Source organism: Nanorana parkeri, unplaced genomic scaffold, assembly GCF_000935625.1.
Source record: "Nanorana parkeri isolate BGI_ZX_2015 unplaced genomic scaffold, ASM93562v1 scaffold1079, whole genome shotgun sequence".
In the NCBI taxonomy this organism is placed as follows: domain Eukaryota; kingdom Metazoa; phylum Chordata; class Amphibia; order Anura; family Dicroglossidae; genus Nanorana; species Nanorana parkeri.
The window spans coordinates 503174-521166 of NW_017307347.1; the positions used below are offsets into that span (position 1 = coordinate 503174).

Here is a 17993-nt window from a genome sequence, read left to right on the forward strand (position 1 = left end):
TCTCTGACCGATGTGGGCCACCCACAGGTCTACCGCTGAACCGCATGTCCCATCATGCACTGGCAGCCAATGGCAGGCTTCCACAGGCATGCTGGGACTTGTAATACTATTCAGCTGAGGAGCCAGAGGTTGCCACATTCACGTCTTTGAGATTATTAAGTGCTTTGTGTTAATTTTAATCCGTTGGATTTATGTCACGTCTGGTAACAAGAATAAGCTAGAAAAATATATATATGGCCGTGCTGCAATTCAAAAGGAACACAACCTCCAGATGGGAACCGTCAAGCCACCAAGACGAAAACCGTTTGATTTTATAACCAAATCTCTACTTGCAATCAGCTCCATGTATACGTGTCTTATCAATGCTTCAAGCAAACTTGTTTCTGCGTATAGAACGTAACTATAATTGTACATAGCAATCATGTTTCCCAATAACATATACTGTACATGTTGTGCTTCCTTAGTAGCTGTACAGTCATTGTGCCATGGGAAGAATGTGATCTTTCATTAAAACAATATACTCTCTGATGACCCATGGCCTTACTGATTGAAAGTGCCCGTGCCAACACTATAGACATTAAAGTATTTATATATTAACAAATCAGTAAAACAGCTTTACAACAAGCCCTCACTCACCTCCCTAGGTGCGTGTACTGTGAACTTATTCATTCTCAAAGACTGCAACAAATATTCTATTGCTGATATGTAGCAGCTTAAAAACACTTGCTGTGTGTTTACATTACAGGGCTGATGGGCTTCCAAATTCTGCACCCCATAGCAAGTAAAGGAAAATGAATCTCAGATTTCAGTACCTCCGTTGTGAATTTAAAGAAGAATTTCTCCACAATGCTACAGCTACAAAGGTGCATGATGGCTTGTGTGAAAGTGCTTTTACGTCTTCTTCAGAATATGTTAATACTTAAGGAGAACTATGAGGTGAGTGAAAAATCAATAGATTGGGAAGTGAGCGAACACATACCGCCGCTTGCTCACTTCTCGAGCATCTCCCTGCAGAGAGCCGTGACTGTCAGTCACGGCTCCCTGCAGGGATTCCCCTCTCTCCGATCCTCCAACGCTGACGGGAGGAACGGACGGGGGCAGGCACAGCTGGCTCTGCCTCTAGATAGGCAGAGCCCGCTGTCATTCACGCAGCTGGGTGGATCTCGACAGTATTGTTGCGATCCGTTCCAGCTGCGGCGCTCTCAGTATACCGCGAGCTGTGGCTCGCGATATACTGAGCTTTGGGTCACGGGAGTACGCTAGTTTATGTCCTCCCGTGACCCTTAAAAGAACTATGGGGGGAAAAAAACTTACCCTATGGTTCTCTCTTTAATGTGCAAAGTCTGGATGCAGGGTCACTTTACAGCAATAATTCATCAGCAGTTCTAACGGCACAGAAATATGAACATGAACTCATGGCACAGCAAGTGACTAAAATGTGAACAGTCACATCAGATATTACATTCAGGTAAACCTTACACTAATGGCTCACAATAAATACTTGCTGAGAATACAAAGTCATTTCCCTTTCAATGGGGTTCTACACCCAGCTACAGACATATGCTGTGTCTACCTAATCTGACTGTGGAATATACAGATGCACGTGGTCAGGACAAGGTTGATAAGCCTGTTATTGGCACAGATGAGAAGCAATGGAGGAAGCTATTCAAAATCAGGAGGTGAAGATGCCTTGGCTCCGTAGCAGAAAACAAGATGATTGGCGGCTGTTTTAAGAGTCAACCTACTTGGTGAAAAATGAGAGCACAGCAGATAGGTAGACCTAATCCTAGCTCCCCTGCAATCCAAATACATACTGGTAAACCAATTGGCTTCCCCTCGAAACTGGCTATAGCGTGTTCATGCAAATGTGCATGTGCTGGGGAGCTTTGTAAACTATTCTAGAGCAGGGATTGATATAAAAGCTTTCTATAATCTCTGTAAACACTGAGGGATAAATCCTCTTTATAAAAATCACAAGCATTAAAAGTAAATGGAAAATTTAATTGGATGACACAAAGTTTTTTAAAGTATTAAGTATCATTGACACTTTTTTTTAATTATATATATATATAAAATACTAATTTGTATCATTGCTGCTGATCTCCTGTAGAATCACTGCAGCCACTTCCTGTCTGCATCCACTCCAGTGATGGCTGCATTGCATTTCTAAAAGCAGGTTTCCTCATGGTGACAACAGTGGATCATGCCAGCGCAATGTGTGTCAAAATGGCCGCTTTTAGCTTCCACTGGAAGAAAAGGTGACAGCGCAAGCGCACAATTGGGATTTGAAAAAGGCGTATTGCCGCCCTATGACAGGAAGTGTCTGAATAAGGACATTCATGCCAGAATTACCAGGTATTATAATGAAAGCTGCCGATTAAAACTACCAAAAACGCTTACATGACATACACTTGTCAGGCCAATGTAGTATTGCAGAAATAAATGTTGCTACACTAACGATCACATACATTAATGGTAATCTGGTCTTTCTCCCTTATGTATAGATCTGTACGTTTTCTACTACTATAGAGCATGCATCGTCTGGATCAGCCCCTGCCCCAGATACCAATAAGCCCAACTGAACGGAGACACCTCTGACTGGTCCTGAGATGAACAACAGAGATGACTAAGCAATGATAAAAAAAAAATAATTAAAAAAGTTGTTTCTGGTCACATGATTTATCGGTCTCCCAGGCTCCTCTGCCTCCTCCTCTGAGGTCTTGGTGGTCTCTTGGATATCCAGTTTTCCCATGACCCCACAGACAGCACGTTCCAATCTAACACCTACAATCCGAGTGTTTTAAACAGTGCTAAGCCTTAGTGCAGAGGTTCTCAAACAAAGAAAATTCTGCTCTATACAATCAGATGGTAAACATATCCCACAACAAGTGATGAGTCTCATTTGTTATGGCAAACAGCCCCCACCCACCCCATCTATAAGTCTTAAGAAATACGTACTCAAAAACAGGAAGAACATAAAAGCAGACATTTGTCTGTGACAACCAAATCAGAGACTTCCTTCTACTTCCTAACCTGCACTGGCACAATGACACCTCCATCATTGGTTGGTGGTGGCAATTCATACTTCATTCTAGGCCTCTCGTTTATAAGGATGCTAAAAATCTGCCAGACGTTACTATATAGGTGACCTAGCTTGCGTCCGTGAGGACGATACCGTAGTTTAGATGAAGCAAGCTTGGGCAAGAATTCAATAATTACACCGCCTTCAGACATCCCATTCATAAAAATGACTTCCGGGATCCTCAATGTGCCAAGCAACCGCTAACATCATGCTGAAGGGACAGTGCCCCATGTGTGGGCTTTCTGTAGCCTGGAACCAGGAGACGACTGCTAAGAAAATGGCAACCCAATGGAGCGAGAGATGAAAAGGCAACCAGCGAAATGGCCGGATCTGCCATGTCAAGAGCACATGGTGTTTAGGTGACTGTACAGCGCACAAAATGACTTCCTTCGCCACGTGTATGAAATGAGAACTTGACCCACAATACAGGCTCCTCCACTTGTACAGTTGTAGCATATACATACAGAAGACAGCGCTCTAGTTACAGTATTCAGCATGAGATGGACACCAGTTTGGCTTTCCTCTCCGACAGATGTGTGCGGTTATGGTAACCACTTTGCATAGTGTGACTCCCTTTTATCTCCCAGGATCAGCTGGCTTCCATGCCTTCTGCTCCCTTTAGAACCCATCATTGCATTTTCTTGCCCTGGCACAGTGAAGCTTCCAGTAAAGAGTTATTTAAAATTAGAAAACAAGAAAAAAAAAAAAGTTGCAACAGTTTCGGAAAAGTATTGTAAAGTGCTCGTCCAAGGCCAAACACTGCGGCCATCTTCCCTTGTTGCCTGTGTCTCTTCCGCCCAAGGCAGGCATTGAAAAGTGCTTTGGTTACTGTAGAGTCCACATATCCATGTCATGAGCGCCGCGCATCTCAGCCCGCTACCGGCTAGGATTCTGGGCCCTGCCCCTAGAGGGCAGGATGGAGACATGAGATCTGTGGCTTCTTGTTTGGGTGACCCATAGGGTGAAGTATGTACACTATACAATGTTTTCTGCGCCAGGCAGAGGCCCTTGCGGAGGTCCGTGCTCCTGTTTGCTGTGTAGTTGTGCCAACTGTAGGACGGGCATGTTGCAGAGGGGACACACTTTCCGCACCTCCAGCCATTTAATGAGGCACCTAGAGGGAAAAACCACAAATTGATTAGCCCTCCAGCCTTGTAATTAGCACATTGTAATATATTTTACCAAGCGAAATGGGTAGGATTGACACAAGACATGGCAACCTATCAGCAAAAGCAAGTTACAGAGGCAATCAACAGTGTGTGATCACATTGCATGCAGCTATAATAGGGTATCGGTCCTTGCCCCTCACCAGCTGGGCACACTTTTTACAGGTTAAAGGCCCATTAAACCCAAAGGTCATAATTTACTCATTGGTGCACCTGATGAGCTCAGCCAGCCCCTGGCTTAGAATACGTCTTGGATTCTCAAACCTGCATGACCTCCCTGACATATATTCTCAGCTCTGTCCACCTGGGAGTTTAGAGCGTTCCCACCCAATTTTATGTGTTCTGCCTCCCATTACCTTCTTCAAAATCTCCAATAATGTAATAAAGTCCAACAAGTATAGCAGGATGCTCTCATAGTGGGCAAAACAGGAGTTCAGTTCTGGGGACTTACAGTGGCTTGAAAAAGTATTCACCCCCCTTGGCATTTTTCCTATTTTGTTGAATTACCACCAGGCATTAAAATGGACTTCTGGGAGTTTGTATCATTCGATTTACACAACATGTAATATCACTATGAAGATGCAAGATATTTTTATTGTGATACAAACAAGAAATAAGACAAAACAAAACAGAAAACTTGTGTGCATAACTATTCACCCCCCCCCCCCCCCCCCCCCAAAGCCTACAAATACTTTGTAGAGCCACCTTTTGCCACAATTACAGCTGCAAGTCTCTTGGGGTACGTCTCTATACGCACAGCACATCTAGTCACTGGGATTTTTGCCAATTCTTCAAGGGAAACCTGCTCCAGTTCCTTCAAGTTGGATGGGTTTTCACAAACTTTAAGTCACGCCACAGATTTTCAGTTGGATTGAGGTCTGAGCTTTGACTAGGCCATTCCAAGACATTTAAATGTTTCCTCCTAAACCACTTAAGTGTTGCTTTAGCAGTAGGTTTAGGGTCATTGTCCTGATGGAAGGTGAACCTCCATCCCAGTCTCAAATCTCAGGCAGACTGAAACTGGTTTCCCTCAAGAATCTCCCTGTATTTAGCACCATCCATCATTCCTTCAATTCTGACTAGTCCCGGCCAATATATGACATCCCCACAGCATGATGCTGCCACCACTATGCTTCACTGTGGGATGGTCTTCTTGGGGCGATGAGAGGTCTTTGGCTTGCACTAGACACAGCGTTTTCCTTGAAGGCCAAAAAGCTCAATTTTATTCTCATCTGACCAGAGTACCTTCTTCCATATGTTTGGGGAGTCTCGCACATCACTCTGCCAGTCTGCTCACAGGTAGATTGTGTTATTTCTAACTTTGTCAAAATATCCTGAAAATGGGTCGGGAAAAATGACCATCAGAGCTTTAGAAAAATGTGAATTGATTCCAACCATTCTAAAAAGGTGAAGGTAAACCCATTGAGGAAGCAGTAGCTCCATTGTTTTCCAGATTCCCCTAAACATGATGAACAGGAAAAAGAAGAGGGCAGGAGTGCAACAGTCTGGTGCCAGGTGTGTGCATGGGGAGTGATGAGTAAATGAGGATGTGTATATGTGGGGTGGTGAAAGGGGATGTTGAGCACTTACATGTGATGGGGGTGTGGTGGTGGGACACTTCTGTTGGCGTGGTCGTGTAGTCACGTTTTGGGGCTGGACCACCCTGGGAGTGCACTAATCAGTCTCATCTGAACTTTCTACTCCCTATACATGATGGGATGTTTGAAGAGAATACAGGTTCCGTTTAGCACCTTGGTTCTCAACTGGTGGGTCTGGACCCAAAAGTGGGTCGCGACCCCGTGTTCAGTGGGTCGCCGCATGCCTTCCACTTTTCTAGGTGAGAGGCTCATCAGCCTCCCCATCGCGCAGCACTGTCAGTTCTTACGCTGAGCAGCCATTCAAAATATGCTGCCCAGTGTCAGCTCGAGGTGGGGTGTACTGGGGGTATGACTGCAAGGGAGCTCCATCCATACATGCATTGCTTATAGCTCCCACGCATGTCCTGTAGTGGTGCCTGGACTGGAGTGACGTCACATTCTGGCTCCTGGTACCTCTACAGGCGCACATGGGAACTGTACAAGCAATGCATGTATGGATGGAGCTCCGTCACAGCACAATGGCCCACACTGCTGTGCGTTCCATTGCAATGCAACTTGGGTCGCGACTTAATGCCCGAGGACAAATGTGGGTCTTAAGGTTACACAGGTTGAGAACCACTGGTTTAGCACATTTCGAACAATGGTGGATCAGGCCAGAGAGGATTTATACTGGTGCAGAACTCCTTCTGACCACTAGAGGGATACATTCACCTTAAATGCACATGGCTACAATGCTGTATTGTACACTGCCTGGCCAAAAAAAGTCACCACCTGGATTTAGCTAAGGAAACAGGTAAGAACCTTCCATTGGGTAAGTGTTATGATCTGGGGTTGCTTCAGGTGGTCAGGCCTAGATTCAGCAATGTTATGTCCCCAAAAAATGAGGTCAGATGCCTACCTGAATATACTGAATGACCAGGTTATTCCATCAATAGATTTTTTTCTCCCTTGATGGCACATTGGGCATATGCCAAGATGACAATGCCAGGGTTCATCGGGCTTGTGAAAGAGTGGTTCAGGGATCATGAGACATCATTTTCACACATGGATTGGCCACCACAGAGTCCAGACCTTAACCCCTTTGAGAATCATTAAGATGTGCTGGAGAAGAATTTATACAGTGATCCAACTCTCCCATCATCACTACAAGATCTTTGTGAGAAATGAATGCAACTCTGGATGGAAATAAATGTGGCATTGCATAAGCTTATCGAAATGATGCCACGGTGAATGTGTGTCGTAATCAAGCCTATAGGTGGATATAGTATATTAGGGTGTGTGACTTTTTTTGGCCAGACAGTGCATTTGTAGGTCCCCCTGCTCGGTTTAGTAGACATTAGGGACCCCAATTTTGGAAATAGTACCAGCTCAGAAATGTGTCAGTGCCTTGAAAGTGAACCTGTCACAAAATCATGGGGGCCTATGGCTCTGGTCCACCTCCTCTCACTCCTTACCATTGACCTATCACCAGCCTCACTAAGCAGCATTAGGCGGAGCCGGCAACCCCAGATGGTGCTCACTGTCTGATTACCTGAGACCCCAGTGATGCTTCACAACCAACTAAAATGCATCTAAACCCCCAAAGTGAACTTCTGTTAGGTCTCATTCACGCCATGTGTGTTGATCAACATTTCACAATGCAGGCTCAATGCAAGGGCACATAGAAAACAATTGACACCTCACACGTCGGTGTGAGTAATGTACAAACGTTGCATATCTGTATTTTTACATGGCACATGTGACCGCAATGCAGTAAATACATAAAGTCCTGTACACACCAACAGGGACATGCATTATATCGCAGCATCATGCACTCCCGTTGCTGCGAACAGGCCTTTCTTTGCTCTTGTTCTATCTGTTGTGACTATTATCAGTTATTCTTAGTTAAGTCTGAGGACTACAGAACTATTCTCCTCTATAGTCTGGACAACAGAAAAAAGATGGGGTTTTGTGGTCCTGTGTTGTTTCTGTTGTCCTGACACAGTAGAACGAGTGAATTTCATCATCCTAGGACAGGAATTGCGGAACTGGCCCAATCACCAGATTTTGGGCATGCTGTATGGGACCATGCCCCCGTAAATATGGGTGTAACATGAAGCATGGCCTAAGCCTTTAATACTTCAGGAAATGATTTCAGGTCCCACCTCTCTCGGATATAATGAAGGTTGCAATTGTTCCTAAGATGGTAATTACCAAAGTTCCATAATTCTTTTCTACAATGAAGCAGGCGTGGTCCTCAGGAGATATAACGTGACCCCTGAACCCAATTTCATACCTGAGGCCCCATTCACACCTGAACGGCTTGTAGTGTATAGCTCCAAAATCCCATGCTTCTAAACTGTGCCTGTTCATGTGTCGGCGTTCAGGCGCCCAGAGCTCAACCCATGAAGCTCAAAAAGGCAGATGAGATACTTTTTAGAAGCACAATGGGCTTTTGTGGCCCAAAAGACATTAATGGAAGTTTCTGAATATGCCTGAAAATAAAGTGTTGTTCAACATCATCATGTTTTTCAGCTTTCCATCGGCACAGGGCCTGAACACGCCTACATCCCCATAATTCAAGCCGACCTGTGACACCGAAGATGTCACAGGTCAGCTCTATTGATCGGGAAGTCAGCGAACACAGACCACCGATTGCTCACTTCCCGATCTTCTCCCTGCAGAGAGTGGTGACCGCCAGTCCCGTCCCCCCGATCAGCTTTCAAGCAGCCAGCGGGGTGGATCTCAACAGTATCGTCGGCATCCATCCCGGCTGCGGCACGGGTCTGCAGTGTCAACATATAGCAGGCAATAGCCCGCTATATACTAAGTTCTTGGTCACCATACATTAATATATGTCCTCCTGTGACCCTGAAGAGAAATATGGTCAAAAAGGGTTAGGCCGTAGTTCTCCTTTAAATATGAACGCAGTTCAGCCCTCTGTTTCATTCGACATGCCTGCTATGAAGCCATCACCCACTCACACCGTCTGCTGGCTCTGCTCATTATACACTGTGCACAGGCCTGACAAAAGGGCCCCCCGTGGCCCCTCCATATATATGAGCTGGGGATGAAGCCATCACCCGCTCACATCGTCCCCTGGCTCTGCTTATTATACACTGTGCACAAGCCCTATTTCTTGCGTTTGCAGTGGAACGGAACGCTGGCAAAGTTTTGCCATGCGTTCGGTTCGCACTACGGGCGGGGGGCGTGGAAGCGGTGCCATTAAATACAATGCACAGCCACGCCCCATCCCAAAACGTGGGGGGAAGTTTCTCCGCAATCGCGGTGCGTTCCAGCAGCTACCGCTCTGGAACGCACACGCTTTCGGTGTGAATAAGCCCTGACCGAGAAGCCCCATATGTTGTGAGGGGGGATGGGGGGGTGCTAAAGTGGCCGCTGATGGCGCCGCCAAATACTTCCAAAACAGAACAAATGGTCACCAGCACTCCAAATTTTCTTTAAAACTAAATCCTTCTATTAATTCTCACAGGTCATATCACCATGCGTGGCAACGTTTCGGAACCTATCCAGTCCCTTCATCAGGCAAACTAAAGTGATTTTCATTAAAGACGCACCCCAATTACGCATTCTGAGAAAAACACGTGCGTTTTGTAATTTAATGGTAATGAGCGGGCCTTTTTTCCCCACATGGAGATATTAGAAAGCCATAGGAGGAAGCAGAATAGGGGGAGGCAACCCTCCAGCTGCTGTGGAACTATAAGTCCCGTGAGACATTCCAGGACTCTGACAGCGACAGGCATGACCCCCAGAGGCGGAGGAATGATGGAATTTGTAGGTTCACTACCGTTGGAGTGCCGAGGTTGCCTATCCCTGAAGTAGAGTATGCTGCAGGGGGCTCTACCCCTAATACTCAGCACAGAACACAGGGCCCATAGATCTCTATGATGGGGGCGACTACTGCCCGGAGAAACAGACCAATCAGAACAAGCGGAGGATCGGGGGGTATTTTCTTCCTTTGGCAGTACTTACTTTCTGTGAAAGGCGTGCTTGCAGGGACATATACCAAGCTCATCTTTGGGCTTAAATTCCTCCAGGCAAACGGCACAAATCTAGGAGGAAGGAAGAAAACACCATAAGAGACAAACATACAAATATCAACATATCAGTTTATCACAGGGACATAATATGATGGGGATTCAGAATTATAGAGCTGCCACCAGAACGAGGGAGGGAGGGGAAATCTTTCATTGGGGCATGTGCTGTAGTGCTAATTTGCTCTCATTTCTTGTTGTGTCCCAGGGACAGGAAGTGAAGGGGAATCTCTCTACCAGGTGGTGGACATCAAAAGAAAAATTCTAACCAATTCCTACTCTATCCAAAAACATTGACACTTTAAAGCCTCTAAAGCCAGAAAAGGATAAAAAAAAAGGGGCATATGAATTTCCGGTGCTCCTCAGCGCCATCTAGGGGCATAGGAATTCCTGGGCTCCTGAGCACCATCTAGTGGCACAGAAATTCCCAGTGCTCCTCAGCGCCAACTAGTGGCATAGGAATTTCCTGTGCTCCTCAGCGCCATCTAGTGGTATAGGAATTCCTGGGCTCCTGAGCACCATCTAGTGGCATAGGAATTTCCGGTGCTCCTCAGCGACATCTAGTGGCATAGGAATTTCCTGTGCTCCTCAGCGCCATCTAGTGGTATAGGAATTCCTGGGCTCCTGAGCACCATCTAGTGGCATAGGAATTTCCGGTGCTCCTCAGCGCCATAGGAATTTCCTGTGCTCCTCAGTGCCATCTAGTGGTATAGGAATTCCTGGGCACCATCTAGTGGCATAGGAATTTCCAGTGCTCCTCAGCGCCATCTAGTGGCATAAGAATTTCCGGTGCTCCTCAGCGCCATCTTTCCCTTCTATTCCTATTTCAGTGAATACTGTAACATTTTGGATAATCCATCACCTTCTGCCTGCTGAGGATAGTCATCAGGAATAACAAGAAGGGCAATCATCCCCTGTTGAGAGCAGGGTTCTTACCCTTCTGCACTCCATTCAAAACTTTAAATAAAAAAGTCTAAGTTTTAGATGTACATTATATGCAAAATTAAGTAATATTTAGGTGCATTTTCTTGGCTCTCTGACTGATTATATCATCTATCGGTGTGTACACATAGGGTGGGAAGCTGGCCGCGCGGTTAGGGCTCGCTTCCATCGGAATGCATGTAACAATACGTGTCGCACTAACATTGTGTTTCTGAAAGATGACATTTCAATTGACCGGAATGGCAAATTACAGGTCATTGCACATCATTGCACACAATATGCAGCATGCAGGACTTATATCCAGCGGACTGAAACGCAAAGCATTGCTGGGAAAATAATCTATGAGGACATTGGACTTCCTGCTGTCCAAGCATCCTCACCTGCCCTGGAAAATTCCCGACAACGGTGGGAACGAGCCCTCCCAGGTCAATGGACTCCTATGTGTATTTATGCAGATGGGGAAACACCATCCCAGATATTACAACCACCGTCCTCGGTTTGTACATGGAGGAATAGTTTGATGCCATTTAAATAAGAATTAAAGTGCAACGTTTTTAGTTTTGGATAGAGTGGAGAGGGACTAAAACATGGGTGAGGCTTTTATTGCTGTCTGTATCCCCGTTAAGGAGTTTCATCTTCTCTATTTGTCCTGGTGACCTTTATTACTGAAAGTGAAAGAGAATCATGAATGTTGGGTTGTCACCAAAACAGGAACTCAGAACTCATAGGTGGGAAAACCTCACTAGTTCTGGTGACCACCAGGGATTTTCTTCTAATGGATGGATTTTATCTCACTTCCTATGTGAAGGGGGAACTCTCCCCAAATGTTAGATTGATTAGCAACCACTCAGGCAGGATAGGATCAGAATGTACTTAGCTGGCCAGCCGGGAACATGCAGCAACGCAGGCACGTTCAAATAATATGGACTCACTCCTTTTATAGGGTTTTGAACAGTGGAACCATCTGTGTTACCTTGAATTATCTCCAAAAAGCAGATAATAATGACACCTGTACTCATTTCATTAGATGGGTCTTCTCGTCTTGATAAAACCCCCTCATATCAAGGTTAGGGGACAGCTGTCTTGGCATTGAACCTATAGCTCATTAAATCAAGGTCCCTCATATCAAGATTTAGAGGACAGCTCTTCATTAAATCAAGGTCAATGGTCAACATGTTTATGATTCTATGTTTAAACTTTTGTTACCTCAACCCATTAGATCTAAACTCTAGTTAACACAAAAATCTAAATGTTGCTTATTCATACAACTCACATATATGTATAATATGTGTATATGGCGTTTCCACTATATAATTGTGTACTATATAAATGCAGACTTTTGTATAAAGCACAATTTATGATTTGGTCTTCAAGCTAAATTTTGAGCTTGACAGTGAGATGCAACTGGGATCATTAATACTCCCTATACACTTGTTTCGACTACTGGACAGGAAGTGAAGGGCTATCTATTCAATGGGAAAAAAGCTGACAAGGCGATAACCTTACTTTATCCAAAACTAGAAAAAAACGACCGCTCGAGACCGACACCCACCCTTCAAGGAATTTTGATAATTGCATAACGCCTCCTAGACGAGAGACATGTTTTAAGGACCCCATGTATAGCACTATGATCTGCCTGCATAGCATGGAGACGCACAGAGACCCAGTAATGCTATCACAGGGGCCAAAAGAAGGTATGTAATTAAAATGTCATTAACCTGTTGATGAGGGGGTGGGAGGAACCAGGGAAGGCACAATATAAACTTCAGCTTTAAAGTACGAAGGGTAAGAAACAGCCCACAGACACCAGATGGCAGGAGTCCGATCCAGCCCTTTGGAGGAACCGCGATCAGCTATCCTTTGTAGCCCTGTGAATATGAACTTTCTTGTGTCACAACTCTCGCTAAGCCTGCTGAACTACAACTCATCGTCTGAACAATATAACATAATCATTGCTTGCTGGAAGCAATGCATGATGGGATATGTAGTCTTGAGACATGGAGATTAGATCATATCAAGCAGCAGGGGTAGAGACGCAAAGCACAATGGGAATCCAGGAAGTTGATGAAACTGATGGTCAGACAGAAGGCAGCACTCACTAGATAAAAGGGATTTATTCACGTTAGCTCTGATTGTATTAATCATAAACATTTCCAGTATGTATTCCTATTACGATGCTGATGTGATAACAGGATAGTACATGCCGGGACTCTACAACTCCTTTAAAAAAATTCCAGAACATGTTAAAAGAAGCAGAAATAAAAGGAGACAAGACACCAGAAATAACGAGGGCACGCTTTCTCACTCACCTCGTACAAATTCAGCTCTTTTACTTTTTCTTTCAATATGACCTGAAAAGAGAGTTTATATACTTTCATTATCCCGGTAATTATCAATGATTGGCACAGTGTCACCAAGCCTGCACAGTGTGTCATTAGGGGAGTATGTGTGTACATAGCACATAGGTAATAGCATGTGCAGGGGACACAAACAACATAAGCATTATAAAATGTCTTACCTGTTTATAGGCATACAGTTCTTTCCGGGCCTGATGCCTTAACCTGTGGGGAGAGAAGACATCATCAGGGTCTGCAACTTTGGTTTAGAGGGGAGCCATGTTATATCATTACACATTGTGCTATCAACAAAGAACTGTACCTGTATATCAAATAAAAATACATATTTGGAATCTAAATAAAATAAGTCTGACTATCCCTGGTAAACTAATCATAGTACACTTCTATGTGATGTAGACCAAGAAGTAAATGTTTTATGGCCATGGCCATCTGGTACCATATGTCAAAGGTCACCCTGTACCTTGCTTGTTGTTCAAGTCTGGTGTCACATTCAGGGTCATCAATCTGTTCACATTAGTTACGCTGTCATGCTTTCCTAACGTCTGTAAATACTGTTGACCAATTAGGTGTTCACTGCACTGTATAAATACCCTTTGTTACAAAACAGTTGGCAATTTCCCAACAAAAGGACTTTCCCACATGTGTCAATAAACGGCAAGTGAGGTTTGACAACATTCCACAACAACATCTACTCATATCCGTCAAGGCTTTCACATTTTTACTTCCTTGGTGTTCCAGTTTGTCCTTTTTATATAATAGGTTGGTTCTGGATAGAGAGGGGAAGCATTAGGCTTTCACCACTATCTGGGGGCGTCATTTACCCCCGATTCACACCTGAACGTCTTGTAGCTTGAAGATCGAAGTTCCAAAACGCTTTAGAAACAAAAGCTCATGCTTTTAGATTGTGCCTGTTCACATATGAGCACTCAGGATGCCTGAAGTTCAACACATGAAGCTCAAAGGAGGTACATGGGCTACTTTGAAGTTCATGGGGCCCCTTTCTGCTTTCAATGGAAGCACCAAGGCTAAACTTAGCTTTCACTGGTTAAATGCTCAAGACTAAATATGCCTGAAAACATTCACGTTTGGGTGTAAATGGGGGTTTCCTGTCCTGAGGCAACATTTAGCTGACAGTGGGTGTGTTCGGGAACTTTTCCTCTGCCTTACACAGAGCAGTTCCCAGATTGTCGACAGAAGGAAGGGTAGACTGTAAGCTACAGCAAAGTTTAGGTGAGAACCTGAACTGCTCAGAAGGTAGGGTGCTCTCTATGGATGCAGTTTAATCCTCAGGTTTGAATATAGCTGAATTGCAGCTTTAAGTTTTTCGCATGTGCAGAGGATTGTAGGCAACAAGATTTCTAGCCTTCCCTTCCAATTTGTATTTCTATCTGTGCTGCTGTTGCAGATTTCCCTCGCTTGTCTGGTGAAACCATTGCCACCGTGACGGAAAGTTAGGGGAAATCTCTTTAATGGAACCCCAGATAGCAGTAAAATTTGACAGGGTTAAGGGTTAATCCTTCTCCCCACTAGCCAGAACTTAGAGAAAAGTTTTGGTTCTTGTCCACCTGGGATATTTTGGAGATCCTGCCATCCTTGTGTGTTCCAGGTCCTCTTGCTACATTCTCCACAATATAAATAAATATCCAGCAAGCAAAGTGGGAACCCTCAATGTACATAGCAGATGTGCAGACCCGGGAACTCAGCCAATAGAGTCCCAGAGAAATAGAAGAAACTCAAGTGCTTCACCTTTCTATCATCCACCACACACCAAAATACTGACCCTTTAAAAAGGTACAGATATCCTTAAAAATTTTAGAGTTTCCTCTACGAGGTGCTGTATTCACCTGAATGCTTCCTGCCATGTAATGAGATGCTATATGAAGCAGAGAAGAGTCACCAGGGAATCCGCTCAGTAATTGTCAGTGCCAAGTACGGTGATTCCCAACGTGAAGCACATTAGAAAATCCATTGCATGTTAGTAAATATTGGTCATCCGTTAACTGCTGTAGGAAAAGAAGATCAATGCAGGTTGGGTGCGGGTAATAAGGCCGTTGTAAGGTCATCCTCATCACTTGACAAGATCGGCTGCGGCTACATGTCGAGCACCTAATTGAATGGATTACCACATCCAACCTGAAGATAGTGGAGACCCTATGACAGCCATATATTGATTACTTATTCTGTCTAATCAGACGCAGAGGTGAAAGACATCCACGGTCAATATGAACTCCTCAGACCATCGTCCTCTTTATTACAAGCCGTGTTATTCACATAAAACTGCATGGCCTACATCCTACTTAAAGAGCAGCCGGAGAAAATAGGTAAAATCACCCAATGATGTATCAATATGTCTAGTGTAGTTTACCTTAAAGGGACTCTTTAGTTAAGTTTTAAAAAAATGTCAAAATGCAAAGGATTTATAACCGACTGCCCTGCCACCCGTTCCTCTGAACTTCACATCCGACACACTTGTGGGTGCATGTCTGGCCCCCCATTTCACTCTGTGGTTCCTCCTGCTGGCTACTTTTGTTCTCCATGGTCCCTGTGTGTGTTGTAAAGTAACCACCGCTCCAAGCTTGCTTCCGTGATGGACTACAATCTCAATACAAATAAGTAAACTAAATGTGAGATTGTAGTCCATCATAGGAGTGAGCTTGGAGTGGTGGCTACTTTATAAACACACACAGGGAACATGAGGAAAAAAAAAAAAGTAGTCACCCTCCAGAAGGAAGGACAGTGTCAGCACCAATTCAGACATGATTTGAGGATCTACAGCTGAGTGATACACAAATAAGATACATTTTTGTTAATAGTTAGGGGACTTGAATGTATTTTTAAGATTTAATTCCAGAGTTTAGTGTCACTTTAAGAATTGGTAAGCTGCAATGAATTACATTTGTGTTCTTGGGTTAAGATAAACTTGCCAATGCTAAGATATGGTGGCTGCATTGTTTTTAGCCTTTTTCCTTTAGTTTCACCTGTTGATCTGACCAGTGACACACTTCCTCTTAGGGTGGTTCCACTATACAGAGGAGCAATGGAGCCACCATGAAGAGGAGCAATGGAGCCCCCATAAAGAGGAGCAATGGAGCCCCCATAAAGAGGAGCAATGGAGCCCCCATAAAGAGGAGCAATGGAGCCCCCATAAAGAGGAGCAATGGAGCCCCCATAAAGAGGAGCAATGGAGCCCCCATAAAGAGGAGCAATGGAGCCCCCATAAAGAGGAGCAATGGAGCCCCCATAAAGAGGAGCAATGGAGCCCCCATAAAGAGGAGCAATGGAGCCCCCATAAAGAGGAGCAATGGAGCCCCCATAAAGAGGAGCAATGGAGCCCCCATAAAGAGGAGCAATGGAGCCCCCATAAAGAGGAGCAATGGAGCCCCCATAAAGAGGAGCAATGGAGCCCCCATAAAGAGGAGCAATGGAGCCCCCATAAAGAGGAGCAATGGAGCCCCCATAAAGAGGAGCAATGGAGCCCCCATAAAGAGGAGCAATGGAGCCCCCATAAAGAGGAGCAATGGAGCCCCCATAAAGAGGAGCAATGGAGCCCCCATAAAGAGGAGCAATGGAGCCCCCATAAAGAGGAGCAATGGAGCCCCCATAAAGAGGAGCAATGGAGCCCCCATAAAGAGGAGCAATGGAGCCCCCATAAAGAGGAGCAATGGAGCCCCCATAAAGAGGAGCAATGGAGCCCCCATAAAGAGGAGCAATGGAGCCCCCATAAAGAGGAGCAATGGAGCCCCCATAAAGAGGAGCAATGGAGCCCCCATAAAGAGGAGCAATGGAGCCCCCATAAAGAGGAGCAATGGAGCCCCCATAAAGAGGAGCAATGGAGCCCCCATAAAGAGGAGCAATGGAGCCCCCATAAAGAGGAGCAATGGAGCCCCCATAAAGAGGAGCAATGGAGCCCCCATAAAGAGGAGCAATGGAGCCCCCATAAAGAGGAGCAATGGAGCCCCCATAAAGAGGAGCAATGGAGCCCCCATAAAGAGGAGCAATGGAGCCCCCATAAAGAGGAGCAATGGAGCCCCCATAAAGAGGAGCAATGGAGCCCCCATAAAGAGGAGCAATGGAGCCCCCATAAAGAGGAGCAATGGAGCCCCCATAAAGAGGAGCAATGGAGCCACCATGAAGAGGAGCAATGGAGCCCCCATGAAGAGTAGCAATGGAGCCACTATGAAGAGGAACAATGGAGCCATCATGAAGAGGAACAATGGAGCCATCATGAAGAGGAACCATGGAGCCATCATGAAGAGGAACAATGGAACCACCATAAACAGCAGCATTGACCCCATATGAGGATGGTAGTCTAAGATGCACCAACAGATTTAGATGGACTCGACTAACATTTAACCTGAACCTCAGCTAACACTTTCTAAGCAGTTACAGCAAGAGTTTTTTTTCCTTTTGAGATAAAGATTTTACATAAATGAATAAAAGCTGGCCAATGTAAGCACCCCTGTCAGTGTGAAATGGTTTGTCTCAACCCTCTATTTTTCACTTTTGCTGGACAGCTTGGCCTGCTAAAGGAAGTTGAAAAATGACAGACTTGGCCAAATCACCAGGTGAAAATAAAGAGGAAAAAGAAACTAATGCAACAATCACGTCTAACTATTGGTAACCTGCAATATATTCAATTTTTGCTTTTAGGTTTACGTACCCTTTAAGGACAAAAATATCCAGTTTCCAATCTGAACTGCAGCTGCACAAGACCCCCGCAGTGCTTGCTTTGAATTCTTCTAGAATTGCATTGTTTACCGGGGCCTTCAAACAGAGAATCTCTCTGTGACCTGTACATAATGTAAATCCCAGAG

The 17993-nt window shown here is 44.9% G+C and overlaps 1 protein-coding gene across 1 annotated transcript in view; it reads right to left on the reverse strand.

Moving 5' to 3' along the window:
* Positions 1-3501: 3501 nt before the first annotated feature.
* RNF24 (ring finger protein 24) overlaps positions 3502-17993 on the reverse strand; it is a 27197-nt gene continuing 12705 nt past the window's right edge. The window contains exons 3-6 of the mRNA XM_018567652.1: positions 13341-13383; positions 13132-13173; positions 9819-9898; positions 3502-4196 (exon numbers count right to left, since the gene is read on the reverse strand). Coding sequence (XP_018423154.1) covers positions 4058-4196; positions 9819-9898; positions 13132-13173; positions 13341-13383 — 304 coding nt within the window. The 3' untranslated portion in view covers positions 3502-4057. The remainder of the gene's footprint in view (positions 4197-9818; positions 9899-13131; positions 13174-13340; positions 13384-17993) is intronic.